We start from the raw sequence: 11965 nt of genomic DNA on the forward strand, positions 1-11965 counted from the left end.
AATCTCATCCCGTGAAGATAGCGATCTGTGGACTGTGGCTTGAGAGGATTAGTCGGTAGCAATTTGCAAGCTGCTTCAGACAGAAGTGGGGCTAGGAGCCCACTGGAGGAATCCAGACCTGGCTAGGCACAGTGTTGTTTGGGAAGGAGGGAGTGAGTTGTCGTCTGGATGGCAGGAATGACAGACAGGGCCCACCGACCAGTTGGACCTGAGAGACCATGTCCTCTGAGAGTTCCAGGCTTGTTAAGCCACTGCTGGAGAGGCTGGTGGAGGGTGAACAGGCAGCACCCCCCACCCCCACCACCGCCGAGGCTCGTGGGAGCTGCAGCTGGGGCTCTAACCCTCCTTCTGCTCTTCCTTTCCCATGCTGCCTGCCACCAGAGGGGCCATGGCACCCCCAACAGGTACTGGAGGGTGGAACTGGGGTGCATGTGTGTTTTGGGGGGGAATGCAGGGTGGGAATCTGTGACCTTACCCCTCTTCCCCTGGAGCCTGATCCCTCCTTCTTCTCTCTCCTTGCCTCAGTGGTGGTCACCCTGGAGCCCTGCGAAGGAGCTGAGACCTATGTCAATGGGAAACTTGTGACTGAGCCTGTGGTGCTGAAGTCAGGTAGAGGAGGGTGTAGTGAGGGGCCTGGCTGTGCAAGGAAGAGCTTCGTGGGTGAGTCCTGGGCAGGACTCAGAGATAAATAGGAGACAGCGTGGGATATGAAGATCGACTGGGAAGGGGCAAGGAGCCAGGGTTTGGTTTGTCTTGCTGCCTCAGGGCAACAGGAAGAGGATGCCCAGTTCCTGACTTCCTGTGACTCTCGGGGCAGGGCAGTTTCCAGGGTCAACTGGGGGAGCCTTGGCTCTGATCGCCCTGGACTTCGGGTGAAGGGAGAGATGGTGTGTGGGCTCCTTCAATTGGTGGGCAAGGCCCCTTACACTTAGGGCGTGAGGAAGGGGTCCTGCTCTGGGGAGTGAGCCCACATCTCCATCCTTCCTTCTCCAGGGAATAGGATTGTGATGGGCAAGAACCACGTGTTCCGCTTCAATCACCCAGAGCAGGCACGGCTGGAGCGGGAGCGAGGGGTCCCCCCACCCCCAGGACCGCCCTCCGAGCCCGTTGACTGGAACTTTGCCCAGAAGGAACTGCTGGAGCAGCAAGGCATCGACATCAAGCTGGAGATGGAGAAGAGGTGTGTGGGGAGGGTGATCAGGCACCAGGCTCTCCTGGCCATTCCTCTCAGGCCCCCATCCTCCAGCATCTACTGGTTGTTAGATGCCCCATTGAGGTGGCTTGGGAGCCTCACAGCTTTGCCTCCCCTCCCACCCAACTCCAGGCTTCAGGATCTGGAGAACCAGTACAGAAAGGAAAAGGAAGAGGCTGACCTTCTTCTGGAGCAGCAGCGGCTGGTGAGGGGCTGGCAGGGGCGTTGTCGGGAAGGCGAGGGTTGCGAGGGCGTGGAATGCAGACAGGCAGGTGGGAGGTGGGCTGGCAGCACTTCAGCCTGACTCCCACTGAGTCACAGTAGTGAGTGGCTCTGGGCTGGCGGGTAGAGGTGGTGTCTAGGAGGAGACAGAAGAGAAATGTAACCCAGGGAAGAACCCATACATCCCAGGAGCGAGAGTTCCTCCCAGGCGACTGGGGCTTCCCGGACTCTTGCTGATCCTGGGCCTCTTGTATGATTTTTACCACCTGTGCTGTCACTTCCCTGGTGGCTCAGTGGTGAAGAATCCATCTGTAGTGCAGGAAACTCAGAAGCCTCCGGTTTGATCCCTGGGTAGGGATGATCTCTAGAGGATCTTGACAACCCACTCCGGTATTGTTGCCGGGAAAATCTTGTGGACCGAGGAGCCGGTGGGCTGCAGTCCATGGGGCTGCAAAAAGTCGGACATGAGTGACGCGACTGAGCATGCACCCACGAGCTGTTACTTATTTAAGATTGTTCTTTGAGTAGACTTGCTTTTATTTTTACTGTTTAAAATATGTATTTATTTGGCTGCACTGGGTCTTAGTTGTGTCACGTGGGATATTTTGTTGCAGTGCACAGGTTCTGTAGTTGTGGCGAATGGGCTTAGTTGACCCATGGCACGTGGGATCTTAGTTGCCCAACCAAGGGTGGAACTGTGTCCCCTGCATTGCAAGGAGGATTCTTAACCACTGGAGCAAGAAAGTCCCTTGGACTTTACTTTTAAATCTTTAATCTCCTCCTGAGTGACATATACATGAAACCCACACTTGGCATGGCTGCAGCTTATTAGCTATACTCAATTCCTCTGTGCCAGCCACCATACCACACACTCCAAGTACCTGTGGGGAGGTGCTGTCATCACCTCTGCTGTGCAGACAAGCAGAGATCAAGCCCTGTGCCCCACACTGCACAGTTCTAACCACCGTGTTTCTGTGTTGTTGGGATGCATGGCCCTGAGGTGTCCTTAGCTGTCTCCCCACCTGTCTCCCTTCTCTCTGGCTCTAGTATGCGGATTCTGACAGTGGGGATGACTCCGACAAGCGCTCCTGTGAAGAGAGCTGGCGGCTCATCTCATCTCTGCGTGAGCAGCTGCCCCCCACCACGGTCCAGACCATTGTCAAGCGCTGTGGCCTACCCAGCAGCGGCAAGCGCAGGGCCCCCCGCAGGGTGTACCAGATCCCCCAGCGGAGGCGGCTGCAGGGCAAAGACCCCCGCTGGGCCACCATGGCCGACCTGAAGATGCAGGCTGTGAAGGAGATCTGCTATGAGGTGGCCTTGGCTGACTTCCGCCATGGGCGAGCTGAAATCGAGGCCCTGGCTGCCCTCAAGATGCGGGAGCTCTGCCGCACGTATGGCAAGCCCGAGGGGCCTGGGGATGCCTGGAGGGCCGTAGCCCGGGACGTCTGGGACACGGTGGGCGAGGAAGAAGGTGGAGGAGGTGGAAGCGGCGGCAGTGAGGAGGGAGCCCGTGGCGCAGAGGTGGAGGACCTGCGGGCTCACATTGACAAGCTGACGGGGATCCTGCAGGAGGTGAAGCTGCAGAACAGCACCAAGGACCGCGAGCTGCAGGCCCTGCGGGACCGCATGCTTCGCATGGAGAGGGTCATCCCCCTGACCCAGGTAGGACAGGCCTGCCCAGCCTCTCCCCGCTTTCCTCCCTGCCCGCTGTCCTCCCCTGTAAGAACCAGAACCTCCCACTACAGAGTCCAACCTCCTTTCTCCTCTGCCTTTAAAAGAATCTTATTGACGTTTAACATAGCTCTTCTCAGCATAGTTTGTGAATCACCTGCTTCACAACCACCAGGGCCCTAACTGAAAGTGCAGATTCCCAGGTTTTGCCCCAGACCCACTGAAGTAGCATCTTTGGATGTTAGAAATGAATCTGCATTTATAACAAGTGCCCTGGTAGTTCTGAAGTGCAGTAGACTTTGAGAACCACTGATATAAAGGGTACAATCCCTTACGTTACCACTCAGTGGGGGTTCACATACTGTTCACTCTTAGAACCACCTCTCTCCTGGGTGACCCTCGACTCCAGTGGCTGCTGTACTGAGCACTTCTCCTGGGTCACTGTGTAAATCTTCACAGTGGCCCCGTAAGCCATAGTATTACCACCTACCCCGGTTTTGCATGTGTTCAGTCAACAAGAGTTGAGTGTTTACGGTGTGCTGGGCATCATGCTAGCTATAGGGGTTACTCACAACAGACAGAATTTCGGCTGTGTTCCCACTTGCCTGCTGATGGGGGATGACAGGCAGCTGGTCATGACGACAGTCATGCTTGTTGAAGGCTTACAACTCCACATGGCAACCCTTACCCCTGTCTCTTCGCTCTCCCCTCTCCAAACCCTTGGGTCCTTGCTATTCCTTGAACTCCTCAAAGCCTTTGCATCTGCTGTTCCCTCTGCTGAGAACGCCCTTCCTCACTGAGACCATATAGCTCACCCCTCACTTTCTTCAGGAGGTGTTCATTAAAATGATAGCGTTTCAGTGAACCTCTTCCTGTTCTTTCATTGCCACTACTCCCACCCTGGCCTCCTGTCCCCTCTCCTTGTTCTGGTCTTTTCCATGTGAATATATATTTTTGTATTTATATAAAATCTATAACATGGTAGGTACTCTATATACTATATGATATAAATAATATATATTCAATAACTTGAATACATACGTTCAGCTTTTTATGGAAGTATAGCACATGGACCGTGCTGTATATTTGTCTCATTTATTTGTCAGTTGTGTCAGTCCACTGAAATGATGGCAGGTATTTTTCTTCTGATACTGACTGCTGTATCCCCAGGGCATGTCATTTATTCAGCAATATTTGCTGAGTGCCCGCTAGGTGAGGCTCGTGGAATTTCCCATGTAGTTTTACAGCAGCCCCGTGTCGTAGGTACTATCATTGTTGACGTCATGTTGCATGTGAGGACAGAGGCATAGAGGTTACAAGCCAATGACTCAGGCCCACAGTTCGGAGGTGGCCGACCTGGACTGGGTCTGACCACCTGGCTCTGGGTCTGGGCTCCTAAACCAGTGTCCCTCCAGCTTCCTCAGCCCCAGGCCCCTCTCAGAACCCTGGACATCCACCCGCTCCAGGGCCTTCCCACGTGTCCTCCTGAACCTGTATGTCTTTAGAAGGCCACTCTCCTCACATCCCCCCTCTCCTCTCACCCCTCCCAGGATCACGAGGATGAGAATGAAGAAGCTGGTGAGACCACGTGGGCCCAGCCCCAAGGGTCTGAGGCAGCGGAGGAGGAAGCCCCCAGTGACCGAGCACCCCCCGCCCGGCCCTCCTCGCCACCCCTGTCAAGCTGGGAGCGGGTATCAAGGCTGATGGAGGAGGACCCTGCTTTTCGTCGGGGCCGCCTCCGCTGGCTCAAGCAGGAGCAGCTGCGGCTGCAGGGACTGCAGGGCTCCGGGGGCCGGGGCGGGGGGCTGCGCAGACCCCCCGCCCGCTTTGTGCCCCCTCATGACTGCAAACTGCGTTTCCCCTTCAAGAGCAACCCCCAGCACCGCGAGTCCTGGCCAGGAGCGGGGGCCGGGGAGTCCCCAGCACCACCCCAGCCCCCTGAGGAGCTCACTCCACCTCCAGCCACCCCTGCGCGAAGGCCCCCAAGTCCCCGCAGGTCCCACCGTCCCCGCAGGAACTCCCTGGACGGAGGGGGCCGGTCCCGGGGAGGGGGTTCCGCACAGCCCGAACCCCAGCACTTCCAGCCCAAAAAGCACAACTATTACCCCCAGCAGCCCCAGCCATACCCAGCCCAGCGGCCCCCAGGGCCCCGCTACCCCCCGTACACTACACCCCCGAGAATGAGACGGCAGCGCTCAGCCCCTGACCTCAAGGAGAGTGGGGCGGCCGTGTGAGCCCCGCATCCTGGGCAGAGAGGGCCTGGCAGGGCCCCTCGCTGGGAGGAACACTGCTTCCCCAGAGGCAGGGAGGCCCTGGAAAAGAGAGAGAGAGAGAGAGAAGGTCTGAGTAGGTGATAGAAGACGTAGGGGTGACTGGGCCGGAGGCTGAGGAAGGACAAGGGCACGGAGCTGCCAGGAGTGAACCAAAGTGAAGGAGAGCGATGCAAAGCTGCCTCGGGGCCCCCCTTGCAGGGGAGGTCCCACAAACGCTGCTAGGGTGGGTGGGGGGCTGGGGTGCTGCGTAGTCAGTGTTTGACTTTCTTTTCAAGTCGGGGCAGAAGGAGAGAACCTAGAGGGAAGTGAGGTCTCCCCGTCTTGGCCCCTGTCTGTCTGTCTGTCTGTGGTGGGTTTCTGTATCCAGGGAGGTGTGGCGGGATCATAAGTCATTCCCCTCCCCCTTCCAGGCCTCCTGCTATATTTGGGGAAACCTGTCTGGTTTCTGGTTTGGCTCGGGTCCCGTGAGGATGTGGGACCCTTCAATAAAAGCTAGCAAACAGAGAAGCCTGTGGCTGGTGGTCATTCAGTTTTGGTTTTCAGTGAAGGCGTGGATGATATCAAAGCAAAATGCATAGAACTTTAAGTGTAGCTGAGTGAATTTTTGCATGCGTGTGCACCCATGAAGTCACCATAAAGGTTAATATAGAAGGGTGTTTCCATTACAGTTTCTAGAATATTCAATATGTGTTCTCTCTGGAGAGTGTGTAACCCATTCCTTTTATCCCTTTCATTTTTGCTTACCTAGCATCTCCATCTCTGTCTCCAAAACTGCTGTCATTGTCCTGGAGGGAGGCAAGAGAGGGATGAGAGGGGAGGAAGGGAGTTCCAGCCTGTTAACACCCAACTGGCTGTTCTCAGGAAATGGAGGGATTTGGGAGCAAGGCCTGATTCTGGTTCTTTGAGTCACTTAGCTATTTTAAAGGTTTCCCTGTGCCTGTGTTTAGTTGTGTCTGACTCTGGCGACTCTGGGCTGTAGTCCGCCAGGGTCCTCTGTCCATGGAGATTGTCCAGGTAAGAATAGTGGAGTGGGTTGCCATGCCCTCCTCCAGGGGATCTTCCCAACCCAGGTCTCCCACATTGCAAACGGATTCTTTACTGTCTGAGTCACTAGCGAAGCCCAAGAATACTGGAGTTAGTAGTCTATCCTGTCTCCAGGAGATCTTCCCTGACCCAGGAATCAAACTGGGGTCTCCTGCATTGCAGGCAGATTCTTTACCAGCTGAGCTCTCAGGGAAGCCCATGTAGCCACAGTTTCCCCAGGTTCTGTTCTATCTCGGGATGTTTAACAAAGAATGTGTTGGTCAAGCTTACTGCACCTACCTGTTTTCATCCTCTTTGGCAGGGCACGGTCAGTATTCCAAGTAATATTTTTGTCTTAAGATTGTTTTAAGAAGCATGCTGCCTGCTTGTTTTAATGTTCTGGCTCAGAGGAGCACATCCATGACAGTTTACATTTTGCAGGAAATTATATCTGTATTCTAACTGCACCAGGCCAGGCTGTGGGATCCCCATGTTTTCAACCCGTACTCAGGAAAACACTTCCACCCATTTGAAAATTTGAGCTGCTTGCCCACAGCTTCTTGATGTCCGTCTTGAGGTGCAAGCAGCCAAAACCATAGACATTATCCCAGTTGCAGCCAAACCACAGCTCTGGGCAAGACCATGATTATGTTTACTCTTGGTTACCACACCATGATGCTGGCTACCTTTATTTTAGCAACCTCGACTGCCAGGTCTTCAGTGATCTGTTGACAGTGACCCAATACCTGGAATGTAATGGACGGTTTGTTGACTGTTTATTTGAGCGGTTTATAATCTAGTCAAGGAGACTAAATGTGAGCAAGAAAATGATAGAATACGAAGTTCTCTCCAGGTCAGAGCAAGCTGAATGGTACAGGCAGTTGGTGGAAGTTGAGATGGGAAAGACAGCTTACTAAAATACAGTTGGATTATTTTCCCCTCAAGATTACCTTGTATAAATATGTTTTATACCACTTTTTATCAACTTCTCTCTTCTAGATCAGTCTTTTAAAATGTGATGAATTTTAGATTTTATTCAGAGAATTGCCCACTAATCTCATCTGTGCTATACATGCTAACATCTTTTATGCATATCATTCTTAAAGCACTGTAAAGTGGGATTCTTTTTGTGTCCATTTCTCAGATAAGAAGACGGGTTTGGCACAGTTAGGATTCCAACTCAGGTCAACTTGACTGAAGCCCAGACTGTTTCATGCCTTTAGGATGTCAGGTATCATCTTTCCTTCTAGAAAACCATATTGCCTTCTCCTCACTTGAGTCTGCCTCTCGTTTCTGGCCTCTTCCAAAGCTGCCCTGAGAAGAAATGAGCCTCCCTGTGTGCCTCCTCCAGGATCACAAGCCAAAGTCATCCAGACCACCTGCCAGCCAGCTTTCTGTATGTGTATGTATGTGTTCATCGCTCAGTCATGTCTGACTCTTTGCGACCCCATGGATTGTAGCCTGCCAGGCTTCTCTGTCCATGGCTTCTCCGTCCATGGCTTCTCCAGGCAAGAAAACTGGAGTGGGTTAACCATTCCCGTCTCCACAGAATCTTCCCAACCCAGGGATCAAACCCAGATCTGCACTGCAGGCAGATTCTTTACCATCTGAGCCACCTGGGAAGCCCCAAATTATCTGTAGCTCCCTCAGTTTGGACTTTCCTACAATTTTATCCTTGGTTGCCTTGGAAATTCAGGCCAGCAGCCTCTGCCTCATTATACAAATTCTCACTCCTCCCACCCACTTTTGTCTCTCTTGAAAGGCAAGAGGAGATGGTGGCATCATCTGGATAGTATATCTCTCCTAAAGGTCTGGTCACCAGATGGGTGTTGTAGAAACTGAATCTCTCATCATCCCTAGACAATCCCACAGTTGTAGGCACCGACATTAACCTGCCATTCCCTGACAGCCTCATCAATGAGGATTTTTACCTTGACTCCTCCAAGTCCTTTCCTGTGTTCCCTCTGTCATTGGACCCGGAAAAGGACTGTGTTGGGATACCTGGGAAAGTCTTGCCCTGAGCTCCTGTAGTTCTTAGGATGTAGCTGGAGTCCTGCCTGATGCCCTAGGCACATGGACCAGCCTGAAAAGTTCTGCCTAACGAGCTAAGCTTCTTTCAAATGACCGTGGAAATGGTTCTGGGTGTTCTTGCAGAGACTTCTCAGCCAGAGAGGAGAAGCAGGCTCTGGTTTCTCCAAGCCCAGGGCCCCACCCCCAAAGGTCAGGGCTGCAGTCAACCTTTAACACACAGACCTGGGTCCCAAACTCATCACTAGTTAGCTGTGTGTCTCTAAGTAAGTCACCCGCTCTGGGTCTCAGTTTCGTTCTTTGTAAATAGGACTAATACTGCAGTGGAAAGATTTAATAAGATAATAGATGCAAAGGGCCTGGCACATATTAAGGGCTCAGGGTTGGTGCCTTCCCTTTTCCCTTGTTCTGAACTGGCAATGAAGACTGGGGAAGGAGGGTAGGGAGGTGCCGGAAAAGAAGGCGGATCCCCCAGAACGTACCTCCGCGACTCCTGGCACCCTCTATCCACCAAAACCTCTCTCCCAAGCCCCGTTGTTCCACTGTTGTCCGCCAGGGGGAGAAAGGGTGCACGTTCCCTCGCGGGCCGCATTTGCTTGCGCGTTCACAGAGCCTTGAAAGAGCGCGGCCTTGCGCGTTCTTGAGTCTCCAGGGACAGGGCGCGCAGGCGCAGAAGGCTGAACATGACGCGGCTCTGGGCATGGCTTCCCTTTCCCGCGTCCCCGGAGTTGCACCGGGTTGATCCTACCCGGTTCGGGGGCACCAGGGGGGCGGTTTGGGGCTGGCGTGTAGGGCTGGGGGACTTGCGGGCATTTCTTCCTCCGAGACTAGCTTTAATCTTCGTTTTCCAGAAGAGATGACCCGACTTCCTTCAGAGTTAATATTTTCTTCCCCATCATGGATGGTCAGGAATTCCAAAGAAAGGGTAGAGGAGGGACATTCATTGAGCACCTTCTGCCATAGGGGCAGCGATGCCCACATACTAGAGGAACTTTTGGATTGAGATTTGCTTTGTTCGAAATTTAGCAAATACAGAAAAATAGAAGGAAGAAAACAGAAATCATCCACATTTCCTCACCACAAGAGATCTCTCGTTGTCTCCTATAAATGTACCCTAGAATGTTTGTTCAACAAGTATTTGTTGAACACCCACCTGTCTGTCTGCTTAGCAGGTTAGGCTATGTGGGACTGCAGAGGGAAAAGAAAACTGCAGAAGAAGACTGGAACCAGACCTCAGATCTCAGACTCCAGGCTGGTACTGTTTCTATTGTTCATAATAGCCAAATGTGGTTCAGGCTTTAAATTAAATGCTCACATTGTTGAGTTTCAGAGAATTCATCCTGGAGGGAAAAGTCTACAAATTTAATCAAAGTTTGAGTTCTCAGATCATAATTGATGTTAACGAATTCTTACTAAGGAGATCATTTGTAAACATAATGAATAGCCTTTGGCTATATCATGATTTTGAAAAATATTTACTTATTTGGCTGCATTGGGTTTTGGTTGTGGCTGGAGGGATCTTCATTGCAGCACCAGTAGCCTCTCTAGTGTGGCACGTGGGCTTAGTTGCCCCTGAGGCATGTGGGATCTTAGTTTCCTGACCAGGGATCAGACCAGCGTCCCCTGCACTGGAAGGTGACTTCTTAATCCCTGGACCACCAGGAAAGTCCTATATCATAACTTTTAGTAGATAACAGGATTTATATTGCAAAGTAACTAAATATGTTTAATAAATATGATAAAATGTCAGATGGATTCTTATCTTTGTTAAATTCCAGGGCGTCCACACTTGAATTAGCTCCAGAGAAAGTTTGCCCAGAACCAGGCAGACTCCTGTCACGCCTATGATGGAGGAACCACCCAGTTTGCTTTCTGTATGGTTCAGGACATCTTCATCATGCTTCAGTCATGAAACAGGCAGAATGTGGGATGGTGAGACCGGGACCCAGCTAAAAGTCCTTACTGCAGACTACATGGTTGGGGAAAGGTCTTTGGAAATACCCTTTTAAGAAGATTCTAGAAGAATACCCAGAGTCAGACCTTCGAGGGGGAATGATTAGGGTGCTATGGAGTTCTTAATTTGGTTGTAAATCAGAGTCACATGTGAAGTTTCTTAGAAATAGAGCTTCTGGGGCTCAACCTTACAGCCTTCCTCACTGTGCAAATTTGTGGTTCCCAGGACACCTGGGTTGAGAGCCAGTCTCCTTACCATGGCTCACCCACGTTGTTCACTTTACCTCTGAGTGTCTAAGCACTTTCCTTTCCTATCTTTGTGTATCACTTATGCTTCAATTGAAACATTGTCTCTTCAGAGAACCTTCTTTGACCTTACCATCATGTTACCCAGAGACATTCACACTTTCTGGTGTATTTCACTTTTATTTTCCACGGAGTCCCCCTCTCTCTCTTTGAACGGCTACTTCGTACTTCTTCTCTTGTTTTTGTTCATCTCAGGGGTCTTTCTGGGGCTTCCCAGGTGACACTAGCCTGTCAGTGCAGGAGACGCAAGAAGCATGGGTTAGATCCCTGGATTGAGAAGGTCTCCTGGAGAAGGGCACAGTGACCCACTCCAGTATTCCTTTCTGGAGAATCCAGTGGACAGAAGAGCCTGGTGGGTTACAGTCCATGGGTTGCAGAGTCAGACACGACTGAAGCAACTTTGCACGCATGCACACACGGAGTTGCTCTGGCCTGCCACCTGTTTCTGTATAGCCTGAGAGCTAAGAATGGTTTTTACATTTTTAAATGGTTGGGGAAATGAGAAAACCCAGACTTCCCTGGTGGTACAGCAGATATGAATCCGCCTTCCCATGGAGGAGATGTGGTTTCCATCCTTGGTCGGGAAAATGGGATCCCACCTGCGGCCAGGCAACTAAGCCCCACTGGGAAAACAAAAGATCCTTCATGCCGCCACTAAGACCCAGACACAGCCAAAGAAGTAAATTTAAAAATATATATATAAGGTTATCTACTTTCTGAGCAGGTGCAACTAAGCCAAAGGCTTCTTTCAGGGGCCTCATGTTGAGAAAATGGCGCCATTAGCACGTTCTGAGGGTGGAGTTTGACGTCTGAGACGCTCTGACGTCAAAACGGCACCAAGGGACACTTGCGCATGCCCAGTTGGAAGGCCCGCGGTCTCAACCAGTTTTAACTGGGTGGAGCTCAAACTGGACGCTGCTGACTGAACAACATCTCACTCAAAGTTATTCTTGTTTAGGCTATGTGAACCTCAGAGGACTTGCACCTTATTGTAAAAACAATTTCAGGCATGCCTGATCAGTGAAGGTAGGTTACAGTATTGTATTTATTAATATTAAGCAAGTTAGAATTTGACAGATTTGACTGACGAGCATCCCCCGGTGTCACTTGTTCACATCTAGAGAGGCTGGGCATAAATGGAAACAAGGTCAGCGGAAGTCTCAGTGAGGAGTGCCCCAAACCTAGGGATTCACCATGAATTTTCACAAAAGAGCAAAATTGGTAGACAAGGCATGTGGTACCCCTGCGGAGGGGATAATGGTGGGGGAATAAGCAGGGGGTGGTGCAGTGGGATCTA

At 51.7% G+C, this 11965-nt stretch overlaps 1 protein-coding gene across 4 annotated transcripts in view; it reads left to right on the forward strand.

The window, feature by feature from the left end:
• Window positions 1-5865, forward strand: part of KIF1C (kinesin family member 1C) — a 22176-nt gene extending 16311 nt beyond the window's left edge. For all 4 annotated transcript variants that reach the window (XM_055576789.1, XM_055576786.1, XM_055576787.1 and 1 more), the window contains 5 exons: window positions 526-609; window positions 994-1180; window positions 1325-1397; window positions 2462-3076; window positions 4636-5865. In XM_055576789.1, the coding sequence (XP_055432764.1) occupies window positions 526-609; window positions 994-1180; window positions 1325-1397; window positions 2462-3076; window positions 4636-5319 (1643 nt within the window). In that variant the 3' untranslated portion in view covers window positions 5320-5865. The remainder of the gene's footprint in view (window positions 1-525; window positions 610-993; window positions 1181-1324; window positions 1398-2461; window positions 3077-4635) is intronic.
• The last annotated feature ends 6100 nt before the right edge of the window (window positions 5866-11965 follow it).

This window comes from Bubalus kerabau, chromosome 4 (genome assembly GCF_029407905.1).
Source record: "Bubalus kerabau isolate K-KA32 ecotype Philippines breed swamp buffalo chromosome 4, PCC_UOA_SB_1v2, whole genome shotgun sequence".
In the NCBI taxonomy this organism is placed as follows: domain Eukaryota; kingdom Metazoa; phylum Chordata; class Mammalia; order Artiodactyla; family Bovidae; genus Bubalus; species Bubalus kerabau.